The sequence below is a fragment of the Simochromis diagramma genome, unplaced genomic scaffold (assembly GCF_900408965.1).
Source record: "Simochromis diagramma unplaced genomic scaffold, fSimDia1.1 OVJJ01000683.1, whole genome shotgun sequence".
NCBI classification, from domain to species: Eukaryota; Metazoa; Chordata; class Actinopteri; order Cichliformes; family Cichlidae; genus Simochromis; species Simochromis diagramma.
This window is the reverse complement of record NW_024387158.1, coordinates 2,081,421-2,106,643: the sequence shown is the minus strand read 5'-3', so window position 1 is coordinate 2,106,643 and position 25,223 is coordinate 2,081,421. Positions and strand designations below refer to the sequence as shown.

General features: G+C 40.1%; 1 protein-coding gene across 1 annotated transcript; it reads right to left on the bottom strand.

Moving 5' to 3' along the window:
• Positions 1–3,881: 3,881 nt before the first annotated feature.
• ajm1 (apical junction component 1 homolog) lies at positions 3,882–24,591 on the bottom strand. The gene is made up of 2 exons (XM_040048635.1): positions 24,393–24,591; positions 3,882–11,551 (listed from the first exon to the last, which is right to left on the bottom strand). The coding sequence occupies exon 2, from the start codon at positions 11,495–11,497 to the stop codon at positions 8,219–8,221; it is 3,279 nt and encodes a 1,092-aa protein (XP_039904569.1). The 5' UTR covers positions 11,498–11,551; positions 24,393–24,591; the 3' UTR covers positions 3,882–8,218.
• Between the last annotated feature and the right edge of the window lie 632 nt (positions 24,592–25,223).

The window sequence follows — 25,223 nt, the reverse complement described above, 5'->3', positions numbered from 1 at the left end:
TTAATTCACTTTTATTTATACAGCGCCAAATCACAACAACAGTTGCTTTATATTGTAAGGTAGATCCTATAATAAAATTCAGCTGTGCTCTCCGGAGTATGTGATTGAGGTAAATGGTAAATGAGCGAAACGAGCGTTTCTTTGTGTGCAGACCCTCTGGACTGTTTTCCCTGGTGTTCCCTGAGTGACAAGTGTTCGAGTGGATTCGTGTTTGGAGAGAGATGAGAGTGTTCACCTGGATTTCCCCTGGAGCCCTGCCCCTCTCACCTTTTGTAGATAGCACTGCCCCGCACCTTTTGTATATACATTCATTGGACATTGTTCATTAATAAATTCTCTTGTGTGCATCAATCCCCGGAGTCCAGCGCGTGAGTCCACCTTGTACACCGTGACATTGACATTCTGCTGGTACATACCGAGGGAACAAGCTACTGTATATGATCAGAAAGTTACTGGAATTAACCCAAAGATAATCTGGTTCAAAATTGATCAGTATCCCCTTCAAGACTGTCACCTTTGCTTTCCAGCATGGTTACATTTTGGGGTGTTTTGTTTTCTTTCTTTCTTTTTTTGCCTCTGCAATGATCTCAGCAACCTTTAAATTTGATTTTCAATTTGGAGAAATTAACAAATTTGCAGGGAGACAAATTTTCAGAAGTAGGGCAGGTGGTGAAGAAGATTGAGTTGGTGTAGTCAAAAACCCATCTTTTCAATTTCCTGTATAGTGGTAGACAATGGCTTGCCGTTATTCTCAGATTATAAAGACACCAGTACATTAAAACTCCAGTTTTCCCTGGAACCTGCTGATAGATGAGATCTTGAATTTAAGTATATTTTTATTTATCTTTTGCAGTTGTCAAATCTTTGATTATAACTCATATTCTCTACCATTATGCACAGAGTTCACATTCAATCATGTTTAATTAAGGTGTGTAGCCATGTAATGTCATTTTTTAAAGAAATAGGTATATAAAAATAACTTCTCAGTAAAAACTAAAATTACGATATACACCATTTTAAGTGATTACAATTGACAATATTAGATATTACTTAATATTATCATTATTCTTTATAATTTTGTAGTGCGTCATTATATCACAGATAATTTTGGTATGGTGTAATACAATATGTGGCTTTAAACCAGGGGTGTCAAACTGATTTTACATCGTGCGCCACATACAGCCCACTTTGATCTTAAGCGGACCGGACCAAGGACACTCGGGATCCCGTTTCTGTCAGTGTAAAGAAGTTGCATATTTAACTGTTTTTCTGTATGAAAAAAGCTGCTGTCAGCACAACTATTTGGACTTAAAACTTTTTTTCAAGATTAACTTTAGATTTTTATAGTAGAAAGTAAAAAAAATAAACTTTTCTGTTTTTCACAAAGTTACAGAGGTTTTATTAGAGACATAGCTAAGCGTTTTACAATTTGTCAGGTTTTGTGAAAGTTGAAAAAGCAGCGGTCGACAACACTACACAACGGTGCGTGACAAGCAAGCGAAAGAAAGCAGAGATTTTTGATGGGAAGGCGGTCCCGAAGCACACTGAGAGATAGAGCTGTCCAGGAAGTTTCGATTAAAAGTAAGAAGGAATTCATCACGTTTTTTTCAAAAGTGAAGTGTAGTTTAGGTCTTCTTTTGCTGCTGGTTCACAGAATTTTGGTCAGAGTGACGGAATCTGCATTTTCGGTGAGATGTCGACTTTAACACGTGACGGCATGTCCGGACCCGCGTTTTCTGTTTACATCCCTTTGCGGTATCTGTTTGCCCACTCTTTTAGTTTGCATTTAAATCCATCGCTCCTCCGTTTACGTGGCGTGACGTCTGCCCCCTTCCTTTTTTCACATAATGGTAGAGTCTGTCTTTGCATGTGATTGGCTGCATGGCGTGCCCATCAAAATAAAGCCAAACTCCTGCCTGCATACATTCTCAGCAGGGCCAACTGCCTTCTGCTGCCCAGCACACCACACACAGCTCTCCTTCCTTCTCCTCTGGGACTCAAGGTGCTGCTTAAATAGGGAAGACATGATTCGAGTGTTGACTGCCAGCTGTGTCGGGCAGCCTTCCCCTGAACCCACTGCCCTGACCCTCCTCCTCCGCAGAGCTAAAAACCACACACTGACATAGAAATGTTTATTAACATTTACATTTTATCAGCGATTAACAACAATAGTAAGAATGCAGCAGTTACTGTAAAGCTGGCAGCAGCTCACTAAAAATGTGTTGCACATCAGGAGATTTTATCCTGCTAGAATTTCTGGAACAGCTGTGAATTACTGTGAATAAGTCGGCCATCTACTAAACATAAGGTCAGCGGTTTGATCCTCTGCTTCTCCAGTATATATTGAAGTGTTCATGGGGAAAGAACACAGAACACCAATTTACCCCCGTGTATACCTCAGAGTTCGAAGCTGCAGGTGATGAATTTAAAAAAAAAAAAGCCTTAAAGTGTAAAGACTAAAATACCGTATGAATTTGTGTGTGAATGGATGACTTTATCTTTATCTCAGTTCAGTAAAACTTCAAAAGACTACTCGTCCATTTATTTAAAATAGATTTCAAGAGTACTGTGTCTCTTATAGTATGTTTAAATTATTTAATAACAACACTAACTGGCAAATCAGGAAGGTGTATTGTTGGGGTGGCTGTAGCTCAGGAGGTAGCGCAGCTTATCTGGCTAATCAAAAGGGTAGTAGTTCAATTCCTGGCTGCTCCATTCTGCATGCCAAATATCCTTGGGCAAGATACTAACCCCGATGCATTCACTGGAGTGTAAATATTCAGTAGAAATGAATGCTCGGGTAAACACGTTATATAGGAACCAGTCTATTTACCATTTACGTATGCAAACAGAAAATAGGTTGTGGAGGTTGACTAGGTCAATGGCCATGAATTTCCAGTCCAGGGTTTGTGTTGTAATGTTTAGTATTGGAAAATTGCTTGATTTTATTATCATTTTAGTAATCTTAAGCTTTAGCTCTAACAAGGGTTTTGGTTTTGTGCTGGTTCCTATTGGGACATTTTTGTTATTCCAGTTATGAGTTTTAGTCCATGTCATATTATTTAATACCTCCTTTTATTTGAATTATTTTATCCCATCTTGTGTTTCATCAGATTCCCTGTTTTGCTAATTTATACCACTTGATTATTTTGATATGGAATAATGCAATGCTACTTTAGTAGTGTCCAAGAATAAAAAATATTAAGCTGAAATGAGGAAAACCTGAAAGTGTGACCATTTTTGTCACATTTGTGTGAAACTTACAACTTGAACACAGCTGGGACTTGCTTGTTGTTGCCATGGTGACTCATGTTGCTGATGAAGTCAAGAGAGGTTTGGTAAAATGAGCTGAAATGAAATTTGTTTTGTTTAATGGTTTTGGTCACATGGTTTATATGACTATTTTAGATATCTGCTGATAAACACCAGCAGTGGATGAAAATGTTTAAACTTTGCAACGTTTTACTTGATTCCTGTTTTCTTAAAGCACAGCATGATGTGCTCTCTGAGTCAGTGCTCTTATGCCCTTGTTATTCATTCTCTAACACTTGGCCTAAATTCAGTGTGGACTCATTCACAGTCTCTGGTGGGTTTTCTAGAGTACTTGCATTGACTGTGCCCACAGTGCACTGGTGTGTGGCACTAATCTGAAGCTCTGCAGACTTGTCAGACTGCCACTAGTCACAGAAGGTGCTGTGCCTAGCAGCTTAATGCACAGCCAAAAGAAGAAAGCCTAAACAATTTTACACCACTGCATTACAATCTTACAATGGCATTGGACAGTTTAAACACATGCACAGGAGACACACAAGTCCACATGTAAAGATATTTAACAATTTATTGATTGTTGGGCATGCATGGACTGATGAAGGTCATCTTTTCTTTATCATCTGAGGTTTCATCAGAGAGAGGTTCCGAAAGACAATACAAAACAAAGAAAAGAAATCAGAAAGAGGAGGGGAAAGCACTAAGCTAACAAGTTAAGTAACGCAATGTATTGCTTCGTTTTTTGTTGTGGAGATTTCAGAAATTCTCTTTCTCCATTTTCATTTTTAAGTAAAAAGCTTCAGAAGTCTATTCATCCATCCATTTTCTGCCACTTATCCAGTGGCAGCAGTTTAAGCAGCGATATCCAGAGCTCCCTCTCCCCACCTGTGATATTCACCAAATGGCTTCAGCTGTGCCATCAATGCATTTCCAAGCCAGTCGAGATCTCTTTTATACTCTCATTATTTTGGGCACAAAAGAAGTGGCAGGCCTATGATCTACAGTAGATGAACAGAGTATGAAAATCCTCTCCTTAAGAAAGAGAAAATAACCCAATAAAGACCTGAGATGGGGCTAGTTGATGCATCTACTGCTTGATAAAACTTGAAGTCGTCTCAGTGAAGGAGTAGCTGTCCAGAAGGGAAATGGGGAGAGAAAAGGCTGTGTTATGCCAAATTACACAAGAAATAGACTGAAGACCAGTGGCAACAGATTGTATGGAGTTATGATTTCACATTTGATCTTTTGTTCCAAATCATTGTTGGTATGTATGACAATAATGAGGATACACAATGATCTGTAGAACACAGTAGATGGAAGCTCTGTCATAGTTGGTCTGCATTTTTAGCCAGTGGTGTTGGGGGTCTTATCAAAGGTAATCAATTATGAACATAGAAAGGTCCTGTTAGAGTTTGATCCACCATGCAATATGATCTGGAAAGTATTTGACATTTTTCAGCATGACAGTGATCCCAACCACAGTGTGAATGCACTAGAAGCATACCTGGGTAGAGAAATAGACCATATTGAAACTAGAGCTATCAAGGTTAACGCGCTAATGCGTCATCACGATTAAGTCAATTAAAATTTTTAACGTATTTAACCAATCTGCAGCGCAGAATGGACAAACTTTGGACAAACTGCCCGTTGACAGAGACATTTCAGAGATTTTGAGTCATTCTGCACTCCAGATGGGTTAATTTAGTTAAAAATTTTAACTGTGTCAATGGTGATGACGGATTAATCAGCGTTAATGCGTTAAGGTTAACATAACGTTGAAACATAACAACGAAAAAGTGTGTGCATTTGTATTTGTTTCTGTATTCTGATTGCAAAAGCTGTCAGACAGGACAGGATATTATTAAAAATAAATAATAATAAAAAAAAAAAACCGCAACAGAGAACAGATCAAAAGAGAGCCAGAAGCCAAAGAAGCGCTTTGGAGTGCCTTCAAGAAGTCTGGAGAAAGAATCCTGAAAAAAATGAAAGACATTACAAGAGCTCACCTAAGACACTCAGGCTTTGTTGAAGAATAAAGAGTTTGGCTTTTATATTGTATTTACATGTATGTTTGCCGGTTTCAAAAAATCACTGCACCCATTTCCTATTTTCCCAGCTAAATATAAAAAATGAGGCTTGGTTTCAGAATTTTGCACTGCTGTATTGTAGGGAGGAACGTAGATTAACTCTTTAAAAAAAGAAAGCTAATTGCTAATTAGACATCCTGTTTTTTTCTGAGTTTTGTATGATTTGACAAGGTGGAGTTGCTGGGATGTCCACTCTGAGGATGATTGGAGCAAAAGATATCAAATTTGGATGCATCACTCTAATCAGACCTGTTGCCTCTGATTTTCAGTTCAGTTCTTACACCAGGAATTTCTCCCTGTTTCCCTTCTTTAAGAATGGCTTCTTGGCAGCCACCTTTCCCACTGAGACCATTCAGATTGATCAACTAGTAGATTTTTTTTGATGGCTTCTTGGAAGAAAAATATGAAGTGACAAGGGGTCAAGACTTTTGCACAGTATTGTGTATGTATATGTATCCCTCTTTTGAAGAAAAATTAAGAACTTGACAGTCTGACCTTGCTAAACATAGTAGGTAAGTAAGTGAAATTTATTTATATAGCACTTTTTAAGACACAAATCTGTTACAAAGTGCTTTACTGGGAATCTAAAACAATATTATAATAATCACATGAACAGCTAGACAGCAGTTCCCATTCCATTTATTATATATGATTTATAAATTGACACACTCAGACACTCACATTGAAAGTATAAAAAATACAAGACTACAGAGTTTTCTAGACTTTTTAGTGAGGTCTCTTCTTCATTGCTTTAATATATTATTTTAACTTAAATGACAAAAATGGGAAATTCCTATTTTTCTCAGGATAGTTTTGACAAATCCATTCATCAAGCAAGTTACTATCATTTATGTCATTTTAAAATGATACCAGGGCATAGAAAACAGAATCACATGCAGCCAGCAACTTTTTACTGAATCTATACAGCACATCCTATAAATAAAATTGACTTTCGAATATATGTGCTTCAAGTTTCATTGTACTTTGTATTACAAAATGTAAGGAAAGGTGATATCACAAGGGAAAAACTGAAATGTCAAGGAATGATTAAAGGCTGGGCTGACTTTTGAGCACTAGCTAACTGACAGAGTCATGACTTTTGCAAATACACAGGTCAAAAAAGGGCTTGGCTGAACAATTTTCAAATTGCTGCAACATATGACTGATTCTTTAAAACTCATTTAAAAAATGTAATCACTGTGCTGGCAGGCATTTGAGATTTAGGATACTACAAAAGCAAAGTCGAGAAATGTTCTACGCTTACAAATAATGAACCAACATAGTTGAAGTGTCTTTCACATACCAGGTGACAGTAGCACCTTTGCGCTCTGGAACGCATTCTTTTCTATAGCTTGCATCGTGCAAGAACAGATTACCATTGCGTCAAGCAAAATGCAGTGCAAGCGTGGCAGCTGTGGAGCACTTCTGCATGCGGTGTAATGGAAATTTGTACAACCAAAAGAAAACACAGAATGATGGGGAAAGGTTACACATTACACATAAAGATCACAAGTGGTTGCAAAATAATAATTTTGTAGTACAGACCCAAGCACAGCACAGCACAAATTTTGAGCCATTCGCTCAACCTAGCAATCAGTGCACAAGCCACTTTCTATGTGAAATGGTTTCATTAAGAAATATTTCTAAAACTTCTGAAAACAATGAGTAATATGTAATGATTCCAGTTTGCTAAAACCAAAATAAGAGGGTGTAAGACACAGATGAATTAAAACTAGTGCAGCACGAATACACAGCTAATGTCTCCTTTAAACATGTATGTACCATATAGCTACTACTCTGGCTCACCTTGCTCTAAGAACAATAACCTGCTCCTGCTGTTTACTCATATAGTTTCATTTATTAATATATCTAAAAAATACATAATTTATCGATATCAGACCATTTTGTATGTGCATGGTTTTGTTTGCTTATTTTTGTTGTAGTAGATAACACTCACTATTCACAGTGCTTAAAACTAAACAGTACAGGCCAACACACACAGTGTGGCTGATAGCTGGCACCATTCCAATATCCATTAAAATGTAACTCAAGCCCAATACTGCTCAGCTGATTTTGCAAAGCAGCCATGAACAACTACTGAATTGAGCCACTCTCCAAAGTACTGTCTCGGGAAAGAGGAAAATAGTGTTTTTGTAAGTGTAGTATTCCTACCAAAGCAGCATACATGCATCAGTTTTTGTTTTAAATCTCACTTCAGAGTTGTCTTATTATGAGTATTTATACTTCCATCAAAATTTTTAATATTTTAGCTCAGTTGCAGCTATTTTTTTTTACATATAATATAATATAATATAATATAATATAATAAGAGAAACTACAATTTCTGTAGTTAATTCGTGAAATAACCTTGCATAGGAAAGTTATATAGTTACGAAAATTATAAATAAATTTCATTTTTTCAGCATGGTATACCATTTAAGTGACATAGTCATAAGGTATTCACTCACAGAAACGGACAATCATTTAAAGAGGCTATAATTCAAAGAATATACAGAACTTGTTAATTTAAATAAAATGAAAACACCAGAATTTTCCTTTGTGCACACCTTAGCAAAAGAAAATGTATCATAAATGATCAGCATACGAATAATTAAATTTTATTTAAATTAAGTGTGGCTGATAAAAGGTATGTTAAAAAAATGTAAAAAATGTATTTTACTCATTCTGCACCTGACAGGAAGTATTCTGATAAAGATTAATACTGACGAAGTAAACATGAATATATATATTATTTTGATAACAAAATAGTTATCTACAAATGTTTTGTTATTGAGTGGATATATAAATATGTATAACAATATATATGTATTTCTATACATATATATTTACAACTAAAGGTGCACTTAAATAATGTCATCAAGGAGATGTGGGGTGCCTATCCAATCCAACGTCCTGGGCTCTGAAGCAGCCATAATCATGCACATAAACTGTTTACCGGTCCTCTTATCAATAGGATAGATTGTTGTAGGAGTGAATCTTCTGTTACTTTCCACAAACTCACAGAGCTGCTGATACACTTGTGGGTATTCGTGGCGTAAGAAAACCCCTCGAATCCTTAACTCTCGTTGTATATTAATGAAACAAATTTCTCTGGCCTTCCGGCCTTCTTCTCCCTCTTTGTCGAGATCTGCTGTTCCTGGGGGTGGAGTAAGGATCAGTGTTTCCATGTCACTCTCTTGCTTGTGAACCTTTCTCTCTGGGCTAAACGAAGCCAATGCTACTTTTGCATATTTTCTGACAGTTGGAGCTTGGTTCCTTGGTGATGGCCCTTCAGGCAACTGCTCACCTACAGCAATGGATACATTTAAGATGAAACATTCGTTTGGGTCATACTCTTTACCAGCTTCCTGCAGTTCTTTACAGTACTCCCCTAGGTTGTCTTTGAAGCTTTCAAGCTCTCGAAGGGACAAATATGTAGGAGACATAAGTAAACTATCCAGACCATACTGCAAGAAGTTACTAGATGACAAAGGGTTAGGAAAACCAAGGAAGAGAACTCCTCTACCTCGAGAAAGGTAGCCAACTTTGGCAATACGGGAGAAGGCTTTGTGGACTTCAACAGTCTCCCGACAGTGTTTGATGATATGACGGCAAGTGCTACCAATTCTTCCATACAGGCAGCTTTCTTTATGAATATCCCAGTCCTCCCTGCGACAATTTCGAGAGCAGTAATAGGTGTAACAGCTATGGCAGGATTTAAAATAAAGGCAGGCATTGAATAGGGTTTCTGTCCTCCGGCATTTGTTGTTAGAGCACATCATTGTGTCATCCTCATCTGGGCTCTGATCAGGGGAACACTCGTCTGCACTCTTCATTACATCACTTGCCCCATCTATATCTCGAAAAGCATCAGGATTCATTCGGATCGAGGTGGGCTGTTTGTCCAGAGGAGCTGCTTCTTCTGTGCCTGTCTTTGAACTCTTTCTGGACAAAGACACTGCTTCTTCCTCATCAATTAACTTCTTTAGTTGGTCCAGAATGTCTTCACTTGCCCTTCTGCTGGGTGGCTTATAGTCAGTCACAAGATCAGCCAGAAGTTCATCAAGTTGTTCAAGACTTTGCTGAAGTGAAGCATTGTCATGTGTCTTCTCTTTGGCTGAGCTTTCAAAGTCCCGATGAATCATTTCTGGACTCTCTGTGCTTCTGGTATCAAGAATGTCCCAACTGGCAGATCGTCCTTCAGCCTTATTAAGGCTACTTGATCGAATGTCATTATCTGTGATTGTTATTTCAGGGGTGACAAACCAGAGTTTACTGGTGCTGCTCTTTGATATCTCTGTTGGGCTTTTGTCAATCAGTGAGTTGTCAGACATTGACAAGGCTGCATAGCGTCTTGGTGAACTAGAGAGATTAACAACCACTGGTTGTGGTTTTTCACCAGCAGATCTCTCGGGCTTTCTGGAGTCAAGAAGATCATCATAACTCTGACCTCGCTGTACAGGAAGAGGCTGTTCTCTTTCCACACGTGAGTTCAGAATATTGTCCCAAGACCTTGAGTAAGATTTGGAATCTGTACCAAATCTTTGAGGTTCAACGCATGGGTTGGTATACCACGGAGTCAGTGCAGGCTCTTGTTGTACTCTTGTTGGAGTGACTTGAGATGCATGAGAGGGAGGATTGGTGGTGTAACCAGATGCATCTGAGCCATACCAGTCATCTGTTTGTGAATGCATTACTCTAGCATGTCTTCTGCCTTCAGTGTAATATGCCCTAGCTGGGACATGGTGCTCTGGTGGCATTGCATACATCTCACTGGAATAATAAAACCTAGGTGGAGCAGTCTGAATTTGATAAGACCTTGGATCATCCCCATAAAATATTCTTGTTGGAGGTGTCTGTATGATATATGGCCATGGTTCATTTGCTGCATAGGGTTTGGGATACCCTGTCTTCACAGAGTATGAATAGGGCTCCATTTCAGAATAATATGGTCTTGTAGCTACAGCATGCACTATTCGAGTTCTTGGATCTTGCACAAATTGGACTTTTGGAGTATATGCTTGTCCAGGTGTGTAACGTTCATCATGAAAGTAAGAACTTGGTTGAGGAGGAGCAGTAGTAACATATCCCCCTGGGTCATCTGCATAAAAGAACTTAGTTGGCACATTAGGACTAGAGTGAGCTCTGCGTTCTCTGCCATAGAAATCACCTGATGAAGGCATCCTCTGCAAGGAAATCTCCATAGGTTGTACATAACTACTTGGCATGCTACGGGAATATTGATAACTTTGTCTACTTTCTGTAACAAATGAGTCAGTGGGAGTAGGCGTTCTAGAATATGAGAAATGGCGTGGCACAGTCAGGCTCCTAGTCCCTGCACTGTGGTGTCTCTGCCAGGGTATGTCCATTTGAGGTGTGGCATTTTTCCGTCCTGAATGATGTAATGTTGCATCATCAGGCTTGATGTCAACCCGACACCTGACATGAGGGCTAGTTGCTGGTTTATCCAGACCTTCATCCTCAAAATTATCAGCAGTGTAGTGAGGAGAATATCGACTACTGTCACCCATTTGTGGCTGCAACTTAATGGGATGTACTTCTTGCATATGAGCCCTGGTTGCTGCATAGGAGGGTTCCCTATGTGGTGATACTTCTGGTCTCCGACGGGAGTCTCTGTAATCCCTTTGGAACTCTCTGCCCTTCCTTCCTGAAGATGATGATCCTTCAAGAGACACGGCAGTGAAAGTTGTCTGGACTCGAGGTGCACTTTTTGACCTGGTCCTTCGTTTTTGTTCAGGGACAATTACCTCACTGGCCATATCTGTTGTCACTGGCTGAGGAGTCAACCTGTGACTAAAAATGTCAGGAGCAGAAAAACGGTACCTCTGCCGGTGGCCCAACACATTCCAGGCAACATCTTGGTTGGATGCCTGCCTATCTCCTTTCCTGTATGGAGAATCCATAGGATATTTGTGTGATTTGGGGTACTCCAGTGACTTGTAGTCAAAGGTACGGCAGTGTCTCTTATTGTCTTTGCTTTTACCGTCCTCCAGTGTGTTGGAATTTATACTATCACATTGTTTGGAAGATTGTAAGGACTTATAGAGTGAAGAAATGGGGATCACTTTTATGTCTTGATGCACCGTTGATACCAGTATGTCAGGTGGGTCTGTGCGTGTCATCTTAAAGGGATTCCTCTAGTTTTCTCCATCAAGTTGCTTTAATGTTGATGTTGCCTGGAGAAAAACAAAGAATTTCAGTCACATTTTGTACAAACATTAATAACGAAAATTTATATTAAATTCTGCAAACTATTCAGCCTTCTAGGACTGTTGTAGATCAAAACAAGATCAGTACTACAAATTTAGTCGAGCGAAATTGTACCGCTCTAAAACCGGTCTAAATCATGGAATTGAAAAAGGTCATCAAAATTTTTTCTCCATTTCAAGATGAACTTCCCTTGTGAACAACTTGGAATAGAGTTGCTGCTGACACTGATGCAGCTAGTGAGATGCCACTTAGGCAACTACTTAACTAATAAGATATTGAGGGTGGCAACAATCAGTTGGGGGCAGCAGGGAGGGGGGCCCCCGTTATCTTCAATCGAATTTCCCACATTGACTAAAACTTAGCAATCCCCAGACCCATGCCTAGCTGTACACACACACACAATGCACAAAGACACATATCTATCCACATCGACCCAACCCTCCAAAATGCATATGAACACATGCCCTCCCAGAGCCAACACTGGAATGCAGCCAGGTCTAAATAGTGAGTATGACTGTATGAGAACTAGAGTGCTATTAAAACTGAGGGGACAGATGCGAGATAAGCAGGTCACTCACTGCCCATAACACGAAGAACCCGGGACCCATGCAAACAGCTTGTATGGGTCCTGGGCCCACTTTTCTTATTCTCTCTTCTTCTGTACACCAGAGCACCGCTGCATGCAAGGCCACCACCCCTTGCTCCAACAGCAGTAACCTAGCTGATCAACAATGTAGTTGACAAAGGTCAATATTCTCCCAAAGGGCCTGAAAGAACTCAACAGCCACTAAGGCACAGACCGGGTATGTTTAAGTGGGCCTCTTGTTAGAGCGGCCAAGAGGGTGCAGACCACCCCCATGGAACCAGGGGCCTAACCAGAAAATCTGCGACCCCCGCATCAGAGCCCCAGGTTGAGCTCCTGGACCTGCAAAGAAGAGGCAAGCCACCCGGCCTGGGGCCAGCACCCATCTCCAGGCCCCTCCAAGCCCCAGGAATCCGCTAGACACCCATAGCCCTAGAGACCACCCCCAGCCACCTGCAATGCAGACAGGGAGAGGGCACTACAGTCGACAACTATCACCAACTAAGTAATGTACTTGATCAGTGGGGACCAGAGAGAAATAAAAGAAACAAGATGATAACAGTAGATCTATACGTAAAATTCTATATTGAGTTATACAGAATCTGTTTTTTTAAATTTTCCTTTCATGATTATAGTTTTAATTAGTGATGTGTAAGGAAGTAAGATGTATATGTGACGTATTTAATTCCTAGCAAATTCACTTACGTCACCTAAGATACACAACTACGTGGGGTTGGGATATAGCAACTAATTCATATGAATAGGTCCTCATATGGATGGGTCCTGTTCAGCAGTTCTCTGCCAGAACCTATATGACCAGGAACACAAGATCATATAGCATGCATATAGTTATCTGTTGTGTGCATATAGTTATCTGTTGTGTTCACTGTTCAGTGTGTGCATAGTCTGTAAGGCACAGTTGGAGCATCCTTTGTCCTGTGTAGTGTGTTCTATGTATACTTTTGTATTGTATAAGTTGTAAATTGGTGCTTTTAGTCATTTTGAAGGTGTGTAAGCATATTTGTGTCTTGAAGTTTTGGTCTGGATTGATGGAAAGACTTCGCTCCCACTTTGTGGTTGGAAAGGAAATTGAATCATCATTTTAATAATAATATTTTTGATAACAATTTGGGGGTACAGGTAGGGCTGGGCGATATGGCCTAAAATTCATATCTCGATATTCTTTAGCTGGATGGCGATATACGATATATATCTCGAAAGTTTTTAAAGCCATAAAGTAAGAACAAAAAGAGAGTTCTTAGTCAAAGCTGTGTCCCAGATGTTGTTTTTGTGCATAACAAAACGCTCACAATTGTGCAGTCAAAATGTAAACTAACAGACGCTGAGCATAATAAGTAAGCCAGACAGATTTCCCAGCCTCTCTGTTCCCAAGTTCTACTGCGTGACTGACAGCCTTGAGTTTTAAATCTGCTTCGTAACCGTGTCTCTTACAGGTGCCATTTGTGGTCCTTATACGCACACAATACGGTAATATCACGTTGAAGCACAGTATGCATGACTCTGCGAGGCTCCAGACTACGGTAGCCATAATGCTCCAACAATCCATCAAGCGGTGCGGCTTCGTATCTTACCAAAGTCGTACTAAAGCATTTTTGACAGATTGCTGAGCGCTGTGTACTAGAGCAGGGCGATATGGCCAAAAATATTTATCACGATATATATTTGAAAATTTGCGATAACGATATAACCGACGATATAATTGATGCGAGACAAAATACAACTCCACAACATTACTAGCGCAAAAAGACAACCTTCCATTTATTTTCACTTAAACAAGAAGCTGGTTTTTATGTACATTAAAGCTTTATAAAAATGTAACAGTGCAAATGCAAATTCCTTGCTGAAAGTTTAACCAAAAGGCATTTCCAGTAGAAATGGGCTGACATATCCTGAGCATAACCATGTATAATATCCACTGAAGTTAAAAAGAGGTGCTTTGCAACATTAAACTGCAGTGTGCAGTACGTATTTTTCGGACCATAAGGTGCACGGGATTATAAGGCACATTAAGCGAAACAAAGCAGTCAGATAAATCAAACTTTATTAAACTCATTCTTCTTCTTGCTTCCTCCACTTCTGTACCATTGATTTATTAATGAATGAATTCTGCTCTATTCCCATGTTGTTGCAGTATATTAATGACTAACCTTGTATTGTGGATGGATTATCTCAGTTGTTCTCCTGACTGAAGTTTGGTCCGTTTACAGCACCCTGCCATGCGATTGCATTTGTCTCTAACTATCAGGAACTTTAACGTTAACTTTTATAAGTGGAAAAGTGTTAGTGTTCGTCCTCCAGCTTCACTGTTTATGTTATGCTAACATAGCTGTGTCGCTAGCGATCAGGTAGCACATCATTATATACCAGCTAGCCCAACTTCAGTAACCCTACAAACGTCACTGCTGTTTAGTTTCCTGTCTTCATTTATGTTGGACGTGATAGCAGAGCTGTACGTTTGAATTTTTCCAGAAATCTCTGTCAGAACATGCTATATCATGCTTAGGTAACTAGCGAGCTAACTTCCGCTAGCTTCCTGCTAACTTCTAACTCCGTTAAATGTAATAAATTTTGTTTTCATGGATGCCTGGAAGTTAAACTTCATAGTTTCACCTGGTTAAGCAGCAATGCTGATCGTTTTATTAAAGATGAAAGAATTGAGACAGTTTTTAACTCAGTGATGCTGCAGTGTTCCTTTGACCTGAAGTATACGGAGTTTAGGACCCAGATTTAAGAGCATCTTAGTCCGACAAATACGACAATAACGACGGCCGCTTGCATGTTCTGCAAAAAAAATGTGCTTTGTCGTGTATCTGACGGACAAACACCAAACCAGTTCCACATCACTGAAGTTGCACCATTTTTACAAACCAATTCTGGTTCATCTGTTTCACTCAACAATCGGCCATGTGCGTATGAAAACAAAGGCACTGCGCATGCGCGTTTTACTCATATTCTATCGCGATAATTCATTTTCCTATCGTTGCCTAACATTATACCGGTATTACCGTCAACGGTATAATATGGCCCAGCCCTACTGTGTACCACATAAAATCGGTTTGCAGTCAGTAAGCACAACCAGAATTCATACATAAGGCAAACTGTCGATTTTTGAGAAAATGAAAGGATTTTAGTGTAAGGTTATAGTCCAAAATATACGGTACACGAGTTTTGTAAGGTAGTTTGTTTCGGGGCAGGAGGCTGGGAGACTTCACGGTCTGGGATACAGGACTCTTCACACACTCTTCATTTTGCACTTTATGGCGCTGTTGTAAATAGTGAAAATACTAGTAGTGCTAGCTGCACGGTGTCAACATGTTAATGAGGTAACCACTAACCGCAACGCTAACGCATTGACACTGTGCGGCCCCATGCACGGGGCGATCCACGGTAACTCATTAACGGAGATTTGCCGCGTTAATACAGTTATGGAGTTAGTCATTTTAACGAGAGTAACGCTGCAGCACTAAAATAGTAATCGCCAAATGTTTTCTTTTTACCGACCAGCTGCTCTTTGATAGCTGCTGCGTCCATCTTGTTGTTACCTGCAGGTGAAGCGATGGGGGAAGGGGAGTTGTGTTCAGTAAAGGAGAGAGGCGAGGCCGAGTAACGCAGCGTAGAGACAAAAGTGGACGAAAGAGAGGCAAACTTGCGGTTCCACTATATCGATATAAATGATATTGTCACATCTCTTATCTCATATAAAAATATATTGATATATTTAAAAACTTGATATATCGCCCCGTCCTAGGTACAGGAATGTAATAATTCATAATCAAGTTCAGTTCATTGGGATTAAATCTTTCCTGTTTGATGGATTTCAATTCCTGATATTCAAGAAACTTACTTTTGCTGATGAATTTCTGAAATGAAACAGAGTTTCTATCTTGAATAACATGCAACGGAAATTTGGTATTTCTACACCACCATTGTGTTTTGGCTTTTGTAGAGTTTTAAGACTTATTTGTGGAAATTCTTCCCATGAGAAATATAGGTAAAGTTTTCCAACATGTAAGACCATTTATAGTAGAGGAATATGGTTCAACTATACCATGTCTGAGACCCTGGGAGAAAAATAATTATACCTAAATATCTAAATGTTACCTGACTATAGTGACACATTGGAGGTGTTCTAAAAATTTAAAATTCAGAGGCAACTGTTGATTTGCTCCATTTGATGGAGTAGTTTGATATAGATTAATACTTTTCTATTAAGTGTGATTGTCCTCAGAAGATAGGTTTGTGTGTTACCAAGGACAAATAATACATCATCAGCATATAAGCTTATCTTACGGTTTGTATTTTCTTTTAATATTTACATTTGTGTCGGACTGCTGCTGATAATGACTCAATGAAAATGACAAAAAAGGAAGTGGCAGAGTGGATAGCCCTGTCTGGTGCCCATTTGTAGATTGATCTTACTTTCCAAAGCTCCAAAGTAAGCAATAATCTATTACATTTATTAGATTGCATGTGTTAGGATAAGAAGCCAGGATAAATTTTAAAATCTTACTTCTTGCATACAAGTGTATCCATAAATCTGCTCCTTCATATTTGTGTGACCTGCTCCATATCACCACTGTTTCCCGCACTCTCAGATCATCATCTGCTATTCATCTTACTGTTCCGTCCTCACACCTTATCACTATGGGGAACAGAGCTTTCAGTCGCTCTGCTCCTCGGCTCTGGAACTCTCTTCCTCCTGCACTAAGAAATATTGACTCCCTCTCCGTATTTAAGACACAGCTCAAAACACATCTGTTTAAACTGGCTTATTCGCTTTAATGCTGATTTTATCTGTTGTCACGCTCTGTTTTGTAATTTTAACTTATTTTATGTATTTTATGACTATTGTTCCTTTTATTAATTGTGTTTTTGTAAGGTGACCTTGGGTTTCTGAAAGGCGCCCTCAAATAAAATGTATTATTATTATTATTATTATTAGTGGCTGAGTGTCTGCTCCTGATAAAACCTGTTTAGTCAGGGTGTATTATAAATGGAGTGATTTTTTTCTTAATCTTCTTGCAAGGGCTTTGCAAAGTATTCTGTGGTCTAGATTTATGTGTGACATTGGGCAGTAGCTGGATGGTAGTCATTAGTCATCTATCTTTGCATGGTTTAAGAAGTAGACTAATGATGGTAGGGTTCTTAAACTTAAGCTGGTTAAACTTAGAGTTGAGGTGGAGGTGACTTGTAGCTCGGCTGCAGAAGAGGATGGGGCAGCATCCTCACCTGGGACAGTGCTAGGGGAGCGGATAGCCATCATTTAATCATCATTTAATTGGAGCTGCTGTAGCTCAGTAGGTAGAACAGGTCACCTAGTAATCAGGAGGTTTTCCAGGAACACCCAGCCAAGTCGTAAGCAGAAAGAATAAACAACTGTTGAAACAGACAGGCATATCATTACATGGTTTTGAACTACTAATGCTGCTGAGACCAGTCGGGAACAAGTACAACTTATTGCCAGCAATGTGGACCAAGCTCTCACGACAGTTGCACAGTGGCTGAATGGCTTGTAGTAAATACTCTGTACCCTGAAGGATGTGTTTTATGCCTTCAGGTTCACAAAGCACATGTAGACTGGTTGGGAGAACTGTCTGCAGACTCAAATATCCTCAAGAGGAAAAAGAGCTGGTCCAGTGTTCTACTACCAGGAAAAAGACCACTGAAGCTGATGTTCCAATAGGACAAAGTCTCCTTTCTAGTACCTTGGCACTGACCTTCTTAGGGAGGCTGAGTAGTGTGATGCCCCTATAGTTGGAACACTGTTGGTGATCCCCCTTCTTAAAGACAGGAATCACCACTCTGGTTTCCCAAACAAAAGGTTCTGCTCCAGATTTCCACGTGATATCAACCAAGACAGCCCTACAACAAGTAGGGCCTTAAGGAGGTAGATGGCTCCATTCACCTCTGGTTTGTTGGTTACCACCTCAACAGGCACTGTCACAGAGAGCCTGTGAACTTTCAGCACACTGCAGTGTCTTTAATCTATCTGTTGTGTATATTGCTACCACATTACTTAAAAAAAAAAAATCATCAATAGAGTTGCTAAAAGCTCCATCTGGAAAAACCTCAGCAACTGCCACACCAGTCTGGGTCATTTTGGACTCCTTTTATAGTAAAGTTCCTTGGTGGTTCGATTCCTTGTTCCTCCATGCCAAAAATCCTTGGGCAAGACACTAACCCCCACCTGCTCTCCAATGCATCCATTGGAGTATGAATTCGTATGAATGTATGTTAGTTAGAAAGCACTGACAAAGCATAAACAACAGTGCTTGTGTGAACGGGTGTGTACGATGAATGCGGCGTGTTGTATAGAGTGCTTTGAGTACTCCAGGAGATTAGAAAAGCGCTATATAAGAATCAGAATCAGTCAACAAACTGCTCAAAATGCGTTGACAGAAACAGTTCAGGTATTTTGAGTACCGGTAATTCTGCACTCTAGATGCGTCAATTGTGTTAACATTTTTAATCGCGTTTACCGTGATGGCAGATTAATTTGCGTTAACGCATTAATTTTGACAGCACTAGTACAACTACATACTCACCCAACATTGAGACACACAGAACGCAGTATACACACTCCCAATACATACTCTATGCTACCAGGTCCAGGGACCAACATGCCCAGAGGGGCAATCTGACCCCAGACCAAGGATATGGTTCCCTTTACTCTGGGGTGGAGACTAGCAGACTGCCCCAGTCCCGCAGCAGCAGGGAAGTCCACCAGCCCAGACACCAACCAGACCTCCTCCTGGCCCCCTGCCCCAGAGAGCAAACAGCGAATGGGGGTGTGAGAAGAAATTAGCGATGAGGAGGCAAGGAAAGGGGTGGGGGGCAAAGTACCCCCGCCCTGCAGCCAGCCTTCTTGTTGACCCCCATGGGCACCCCCGTTCTCCCAAATCCACCAAGGGCAGAGGGCTCAGGCCCATCGAGACCGGGGCTCACAGCAACAGCACTACCATGGCCCACAGAGCCCACATAGCCCATTCGACCCTACTGCAGAGGAAAACTACACCCACCCCAACATTCAGTCAACTCACAGACTACACCTGCAAAAGATGGTAACAACCTCCCCGCCATCTAAAGAGGCCCTAGCTCTACCAATGCACCAAAGGCCCCGCGTCAGTGCCAGGCCCCATGCATGCACCCACACACAACTCCGGTGATACACCAACCAGGAACCAAGCCCCCCAGGCTAGCCAGAACACCAGCTTGGAAGCAAAGCACCCACAGAACCCCAAGTCCCCAAGCCTGGCCCGGACCTGCACTGCGATGTCTGCCAGCATAGATCTCCCCAAGCCCTGCTGCATGCAGCCACCATAAAAACACCACCCAAGAGCCACCAGAGCCCCATCCCAGCCAGCACTACAGCCCCCAGGTCAAGACCCCCAAAAAACCCACCCCTAGAGAACCCCCAGACACCCCTAGCCCATTAGTTTTATTTTTTCCAGTTCATGAGGACAATCTGCTTAGCAATGCAGAAGGCAGTGAGAGCCATGTGGACTGTATTCATCTCTGTAGTGAAATCATTTAAGTCACTCAGCAAGCAAAGGGGAGGCTGAAATGTTACATTTCAGACACTGATAGTCTTCACATATCCTGCGCTAAAATGTCTGAAAAAGTGGACAGAAGCAGAGAGCGGGGATATAATTGTCAGGTGTATTGTCTTGACAGTGTGCGCAGTTGTTAGAAGATGTAAAACCCATCCTGAACATCCGCTGACCTGTATAGTGCACCCTGTGTAGTATTTTATATTGTAGACTGTGATTTCTAATCAAATTAAATGTTTTTAAACATGTCTGAAGAAAAACATGTCAGAAGTTGTTGTCCAAGCTGACTGATAGATCCGCCTCCTATTTCGCAATAGGAAGTGATATTGATTCATTTATTTAGGAGTGTCCTGTATATTTTAGACAGTAATTTGAGGGGTTTTGAGATTAAGGAATTATACCACACTTGGTGGTGTTTATAATTTGACTTGATTAGGCTTAAATTTATTTTTTACTATAGATTTAATTTGTTAATATTCTAAAAATCTATTCTTGATAATTCCATATTGTTTAGCTAACCTGTCAAACGGTATAAAGTCTGTTTTTTCGATTATTCATAACTGTTCAAAGTATTTAATTCGTTTACAACTCAAATCTGCAAAGTTTATCATATCATTGTTCTGTAGTATGTCAGAGTTGTTCCAAATGGGTGTTCGAAGACCATGGGATCAATGAAGACTCAGTCATTTTTAGAAACTCCCACTAGGGCTGGGCCATATCATACCTTTCACGGTAATACCGGTATAATGTTGGGCAACAATAAGAAAATGAAATATCGCCATAGAATATGGGTAAAACGCGCATGCGCAGTGCCTTTGTTTTCATACGCACATGGCGGAAAAAGCATGGTGGCGACGGAGAATGAGAAGGGTGAAAGCAGAGAACTTGAATGAAAAGGATGAATCAGAATTGGTTTGTAAAAATGCTGCAACTTCAGTGGTGTGGAACTGGTTTGGCTTTCGTCCGTCAGATACACAACAAAGCACTATTTTTGGTAGAGCATGCTAGCGGGCCGTCGTTATTACCGTGTTTTTGGAAAATACGGCACACTTAAAATCAATCCTTTGATTTTTCTGAAAATCGACAGTGCCCCTTATAATCCCGTGTGCCTTATGTATGAACTCTGGTTGTGTTTACTGACCTCGAAACGATTTTATCTCGAAAATCTGTCAAATGTTTCAGTACGACTTTGCTAAGCTACGAAGCCGCACCGCTTGATGGATTGTCGGTGCATTATGGCTATCGTAGGCAGGAGCCTCGCGGAGTGATACGTACTGTGCTTCAACATAATATTACTGTATTGTGTTTGTATAACCTCTTTTTAAGTTTTGTGGATATTATACATGGTTATGCTGAGGATATGTCGGCCAATTTCCACTGGAAATGCCTTTTGGTTAAACTGTCAGCAAGGATTTTGCATTTGCACTGTTACGTTTTTATATAACTTTAATGCACATATAAAACAGCTGCTTGTTTAAATGAAAATACATTGATGGTGGCTCAGTTATATCGTTATCGCAAATTTTCAAATGTATATCGTGATAAATATTTTTGGTCATATCGCCCTGCTCTAACTCCCACCATGCTGTTAGAGAGGAGCTGATATTGATGCTTTTAAAGCAATGAGCTATCATCATTGAACTACCGTTCATTAGCTCAATGATGATTGAGCTAATGAACGGTAGGACTTAAATCTCTATATTTTCCATAGTTCCAGTTCTACATCCACTACTCACTCCACCACACCAATCTTAGAACTGAAGAAGCTTCTCAGATGAGAGGTGAAACATCTTCAAGAAACTAAAAGAAGTCCAGATGTTTTTCTTTCCAAGCTACTTAGACTACCTAGACATTTTTTGTTCTGTACTGTCAAATGTTTGAGGCATGGAAGCCTTGAAAATCTAAATTATAATACAGTATTAAAAACTGAAGTTGTTATACATGTGTACTTTATTTTTTTTATTGTGGTATTACAAAATATACCACATATACCAAAATACTTATAACTACAGAAGAAGGTAAGAAGACTTTTAAAGTGATGCAGGAATTCTGTTCAGGAGCAGTATATGGGAGGCTGTGTGTGAAACTCCTTCATCAAAGCTTTTCAGTTGTGCCAACACGCCTAACGCAGTTTTTGGTTCAGTAAAAACTACTACTTTCATATTAAATATTCAAATGGACAGATCTGACCAAAAGATGACATTGGGAATAGATGAAATATTTCATGGTAAAAAATAAGATGGAAACATAACAGTGAGAATATGGCATATACTTTATACAGTAGTAAGAAATTACAGCAACAGCAAAAAATTATATACTGTAACAGGCTTCAAAATATAAGCCCATTGTTCCTGGGAAAATTTGATCTTTTGAAAACATCTCCCAGTGATCTTTTTAAAATAACACACTTATCATGATAATTTAATGCTTGCTAAAGAACCAATACCAAGGAAAAGCAACAAGCAGAAGGGATTTGTTTGGGCCAAGAAACACAAGGAATGGACATTAGACCAGTGAAAATCTGTGCTTTGGTCTGATGAGTCCAAATTTGTCCAAATCTTTGGTTCTACCCGCAGTGTCTTTGTGTCTTTGGTCTCTACATGCATAGTTTCTATCATTAAGTATGGAGGATGAGGTGTGATGGTGTAGGGGTGCTTTGGTGGTGACACTGTTGGGAAATGTATTCAACACCGAAGGCACACTGAACCAGCATGGCTACCACAGCATCCTGCAGCAGCGTGCCATCCCATCCCAAACACACCTCCAGCCTGTGTAAGGGCTATTTGACCATGAAGGAGAGTGATGGAATGCTGCATCAGATGGCCTGACCTCCACAGTCATCTGACCTAAACCTAATCGAGAAGGTTTGGGAGGTGATGGACCACAGAAAACAGCCAACAAGATCCTGGAAAACCATTTCATGAAGGACATTGAGAGAATGTTAGAGTGTGCAAAGCAGTAATCAAAGCAAAGAGTGGCTGTTTTGAATAATATAAAATACAAAACATGTTTTAAGTTTTTTTCACACTTTTTTGTTTACTACATAATTCCATATGTGCTTCTTCACAGTTTTGATGCCTTCAGTGAGAATCTAAAATGTAAATAGTCATTTAATTAAAGAAAAAACATTAAATGAGAAGGTGTGTCCAAATTTTTGACTGTTAGTGTATGCTTGTATCCAGACAACATCTTTTGCAGGGAAGGAATTGTGTATTTCAGCAAGATAATGCTAAACCAAGTACTATATCAATTACACGTAAAATTCATAGTAGAAGATTTCAGGGCTTTCACCATATGCATGTTCAGTTATGATTCTCTTTTAGATACTAAATCATCACACAAAAAGACATATCTCAGCTTGTCTTGTTGTTGCATGTACGAGGGAAAGGCAAGGCAATAGCAATGACATCCTAATATAACATTTTTATATCAAGTAAAATTTTAGTCCACGGACAACATGATATGGCATAGCCCTAATGAAAAGCAAAAATCTAACTTCATCCCCTCCCAAACTGAAACAAAATAAAAGTAACTAGGACAAACTTATATGACAGCTGGATGTGTGGTTCATTCATTCTCTGTTTGGATTGTGTATAAAGTGTTTTGTTTTGACGAACATATGAAATTTCAAGACCAAAGTTCAACCCAAGACACACTGTGCAGCAGACTTGAAGGCTCCATCTCTTTACTTGTTCTCAACCCAGGTGGAGCAGTCTCTGGTATCTTGTGTGTCAACCCCATAACTGAACTATTACAAGCAAGCTGATTCCTCACCTCTACAAATGCCCTTTTCTTCTCACTTTCCTGCATCCATTGGCAGACAAATGATGTGTGTAGATGATTGACAGTGTGCTGGATCAATGTTTGTTGCTGCAGTTTCCTCACAATATGTCTATTGTTCTTCTTAGACACCTCTGTATGTGGCCTCTCTGTGGCCACATGCCGACCCTATTGCATTACAGCAGAAATCTGACTTTACTGGTCTAAAGTGGTAAAATTATTAGTTTGTATTGACCATTTGATAATGGACCAATTAATATGGGAGGCAATAAAGCAATGATGGGTATTGATGGGTGCAAAGATAGGCATTTGCCAGTATTTTTGACATCTGTGTATGAGGGCATACATAGTGCTGAGGGCTAGCACTAGCATTTTTTTTTTTTTTTAAATAAAATGAACTCTCGTCTCAGAGCCGTGAATCAAGCGTGAATAAATGTCGCATGGGATCGCTGGGGTAGCTAATACTGCGCAGGCTACTATCCTGATTGCTGCAGCACATCCTGCAGCTCCTGCTGCTGCCTGGAGCCTGAATCCTTAAGAGGATGATGTCAGTGTTCGATGATGGGAACACATTAGCCTATCGTCAGCCAGCAGAAAGCACAAAAAAAGTAGCCAAATGAATAATACAAAGAACCAATACCCCATCTATGCTCAGAACATGCAATGCTCTGCGAGCTTCGAGTGATTACAAGCAGTTTAATTATTAGACCATAGATCCGAGAACAAGGTGTACGGTCTGCATGTTGTTCGGCCCGTATTACCGTCGCAGTGTTGTGAAATTAAGCAGAGATTTGCGAGGGGGAGACGATCCAAACGTGCCTGCGTGCATAATAGTGGACAGCGCGATACCGTAAATCAAAAGCTGCATCTTACCGCATCAGTTCGGATTCCCAGCTTGTGCTTATCCATTTTCTGTTAGGGACGTGACACGAGGGAGTGTGATAGTGGTTTCTCAGTGACGACATCGAACATGTGCAAAAGGCAAAGCTGCTCCTTATTGGTCAGAATCTTTAGATCTTTTTCCTCCTCCTCCCTACTCGGTAGATTGCTGCGTTACCCTACTGCAACATCCACACGTATGTCGCCGCAACCCGTGCTCCGTCCCCCCTCCCGCTTTCTCTCTCGCGCTCTCTCTCCCTCCATTGCGCCTGCACCACAGACAGCAACACGCCTGAAACCACCCCTTCCAACGAGGCTGAGTGCCTCAGCCTTTCGCCTGACTGCAATGACCATGTACAAAAGAAGCAAAGCTCTGGCGCACATTTACACCGCGGTTCCAAATTATTATGCAAATGACATTTTTCTCTGATTTTCCTAAATAGTCGATCCAAGTGACAGTCAGCATAATTTTCGAGTCATCAAGCATTAGAGTATAATTGGAATGTTACTGAACAAACATCCCAGTGAAAACGGTATGTTTTTCAAAAATAACACACTTAAAATGCACTATCCCAAATTATGATGCACAACAGATGTTTCAAAACATTTTATAGGTCGTAAAGAACTGAAAATGGTAATTTGTTAAATTTGCAGCATTAGGAGATCATATTTACTGAAACCAAAAGCTTTTTCAATCAAAAACATCTTAAGAGGTCAAGTTACATATTAACATAGGACCCTTTATTTGATAGCAGTTTCACAATTCTTGCATCCATGGAACTTGTATGTTTTTTGGAGAGTTTCTGCTTGAATGTCTTTGCAGGA

Bases quoted from the DNA above. Each gene is read 5' to 3' on its own strand.
- ajm1 (XM_040048635.1), bottom strand. From the start codon at position 11,497: ATGACACGCACAGACCCACCTGACATACTGGTATCAACGGTGCATCAA.